Source organism: Fopius arisanus, unplaced genomic scaffold (assembly GCF_000806365.1).
Source record: "Fopius arisanus strain USDA-PBARC FA_bdor unplaced genomic scaffold, ASM80636v1 scaffold00165, whole genome shotgun sequence".
NCBI lineage: Eukaryota > Metazoa > Arthropoda > Insecta > Hymenoptera > Braconidae > Fopius > Fopius arisanus.
Genome location: NW_011887904.1, coordinates 174,527 through 177,424, shown reverse-complemented (window position 1 = coordinate 177,424; position 2,898 = coordinate 174,527). Strand labels below are relative to the sequence as shown.

The window sequence follows — 2,898 nt, the reverse complement described above, 5'->3', positions numbered from 1 at the left end:
GGATTGCAACAAACAGAAAGTGACAAGGATTTTCTTACAAATTAACATTGTCTTATTGTAAAATTGAAAAGACTTGAGTGAAAAAAGCTATTTTGGATAATTTTGCAGGAATTTTAAATATGTACTCAGTATATATTGATTATCTTCGATATTTACTGCTGAATACATATTTGGTACATAATAACTGTTGGAGGAATAACTCAATAGATAAGGAAATATCAGGCAAGTAGTAATTACTTGACGTAAACTAGAATCGTAATTGAATGTTGTAGATTTATGTGTAGTAGATTCCAATTATTTTCAAATTATTTCGAACATTCCGCATTTTTCTGAGGCATTCAAGAATTCCTGGTACACATTGCCGAGATCTGTACATTAATTGACGAATCCTGAAGTCAACTTCAATGACTTCCTGATTCTCTTAGACATCCTGGGCACCTCCAAGAAGTCGGGGAATCTCCATCATTTCCAAGCAAAATTACGAGATCTGAAGAATCTCCCATTACAAGGCGCCGATTTGGAAGCAAAAAATTGATATTGCCAAGAAATTATGTTCAGGATTTATTTAAAGAAATGACGAACGAAGTTCATAAATAGGGTGTATTGACACAAAAGTAAAACAATGAACAAATTGAAACGGTTTAGTAAGATAACATGCAAAACTCGTCAATAGGTAAAAAACAGTGAAAACAAAATTGGACGGGGTGCCTCATGTGAACACGTTCCCGAAAACAACTAGAATTTAGCCATTAATTTACAGCTATTTTCTACAGGGACTCCAGGACGAGTTGCTCTTCCCACTCTCTCTCGATTTCCTGGTCAAGCCCTTTCTCCCATTGCTCGCCTCCCATCATGTGTGGAGGCAAATACGATTCGATATATGCCCTGCATAATGGGCAATTTCGAGTAATCAGATGCCTCACACATGGTACGCAAATGCGATGGCTGCAGGGTCTCAGTTTCTGCACTCTCTGCATGGACTCGCAAATACAGCACTCTCCAAGAACAAAAGTAGGATTAGTATATATCCGATTATGAGTGTGTTTGATAGTGTCCGATACGAAAGACGAATGACGAACAAGTTACCCATGAAGTTATTCGATTGCCCATGTGGTCAATGTAATTTATATCCGTATGCTTCCGTGGATAGGATCGCTGACTCATGGACTTTCGAATGATATCCGTAATCAACTACTACATAAGTATCTCTAGTGACATCCTATAGATATCTCTCGGCGTCGGGGTTTATGTAAGCAGACATAACTGTTTATCGGGGTCATCTTCCATACATTATAAACACCAGTAGAAGCCAGGGCAAGGATATGCACTGGTCTTCCGCCCGTGAGTGTAATGAAATGTTTCATTCACGCGTGGAACGTCGTTAAGAGACAGAACGTGCTCACGTAATTATAACTCCAACGATGGTTTCAAGTGTGCATTTCGAATCTGAATCTCGATACCAAGATAATCTGATTGATTCCGGACTAATCCTCAAATGGAAAATTTTGTTACTTGTCTGGACTCCTCGTCGAAACTTCTTACTCTTTGCTGGCGGTTCTAACTGCTCATCGTCTGATTCAATCCTTTCCTGTACATACGTGACTGAGTCATGAGAGTTCCGGAAAAATATATTCATTTATGGGTTTTAGTTTTCGAGTTATATAACAACCTGATTGCGGTCAATTTCCACTAAAGCGGGGGCATTTGTCGGTTCTTGGATGACATGACATTCCTCTTCCTCTACTGGTTCCGGTACATGAATCAATGCATCTTCCGCATCTACTTCTTCTGTTACCCCAATAATGGGAACTTCCGCATTTGGTTGTTCTGGAACCGGGATATTGAGATATTCCGCGAGTACTGGATCTGGCAGCGGAATGATTGGAGGTGCTGCACCATCATTCATTCTAGCGCCTTCTGCACGTCGAACAGAATCACGTTGGATCTGTCTTCTAGTACGTGGCCTCTGTTCACGCGCCAGATCGGCCATCTCCGTAATTCCAACTGCCATTGGCTCATCTGTCACTTGACGACGCCCCCGCGGGCGCCCCCGAGGCCTTCTCAATGGGATCTCTTGCGGCACTGCTATCTCTTCAGCAGCAGGTGCTGCAAGGGCTACCAGAGCCTCGGCAGCGCGACGCCTACGACCTCGACGTTGTTGAGGACCGATATCCGTATTATCTTGTTGATGTTGAGCAGTTACTACTGGCGTCACATCAGCAGCTACTGCTGCCATCCCATCAGCAAGAGGCTCTGCCATCCCACCCACCGCAGGAACTGCAGGGGCTCCTAGAGCTTCGGCAGCACGACGCCTCCGACCTCGTGGTTGTTGGGGACGCAAATCTCTGCCAGCAGCTTGCGCTGCTGGCAATCTCCCTCTTGGTCGTGGTTGCGGCGCATCAGGCATCAGATTACGATCGTATACTACAATCATCGTTATTGAATAATGGATGTAATTCAAATATTGGCTTTATATGTAGGCTTAGGTATTACTTTCGTGAATCCGTCGCCTTCTCCTATGCACGACCTGATTTTCGATGAAGCCACCTGTAGATGAATTCGAATTCGATAACCATTAAACATCAAGGGTTATGTCCGCTTAATGATACAAATTGTGACGAAATTCCAGGCGAATCCGTCACCTGTATTCCCGTAGGGTAACTACTTAGGCTAAGGGCGAGAGAGAATCGCGAAAATTTAATAAAAATTACCTGCTACCTTAGTTAACTCGCGAAAAGCTCCCCGCTACCTTGGTAAAACTCGCAAAAGCTACCTGCTACCTATTCTCCTCTCGGAGACAGCTACCTGATACCGTCTCTGATTTCCCCCAGGCTCGCGACGCTAAAATCATCCTTAAAGTAGTAAGTAGAAGCAGCATTTGAATCCCGACAGTTTAGA

The 2,898-nt window shown here is 43.3% G+C and overlaps 1 protein-coding gene across 1 annotated transcript; it reads right to left on the bottom strand.

The window, feature by feature from the left end:
* Positions 1–1,657: 1,657 nt before the first annotated feature.
* Positions 1,658–2,434, bottom strand: LOC105272348 (uncharacterized). Its single transcript, XM_011314445.1, has one exon. The coding sequence runs from the start codon at positions 2,432–2,434 to the stop codon at positions 1,658–1,660; it is 777 nt and encodes a 258-aa protein (XP_011312747.1).
* Positions 2,435–2,898: the final 464 nt, after the last annotated feature.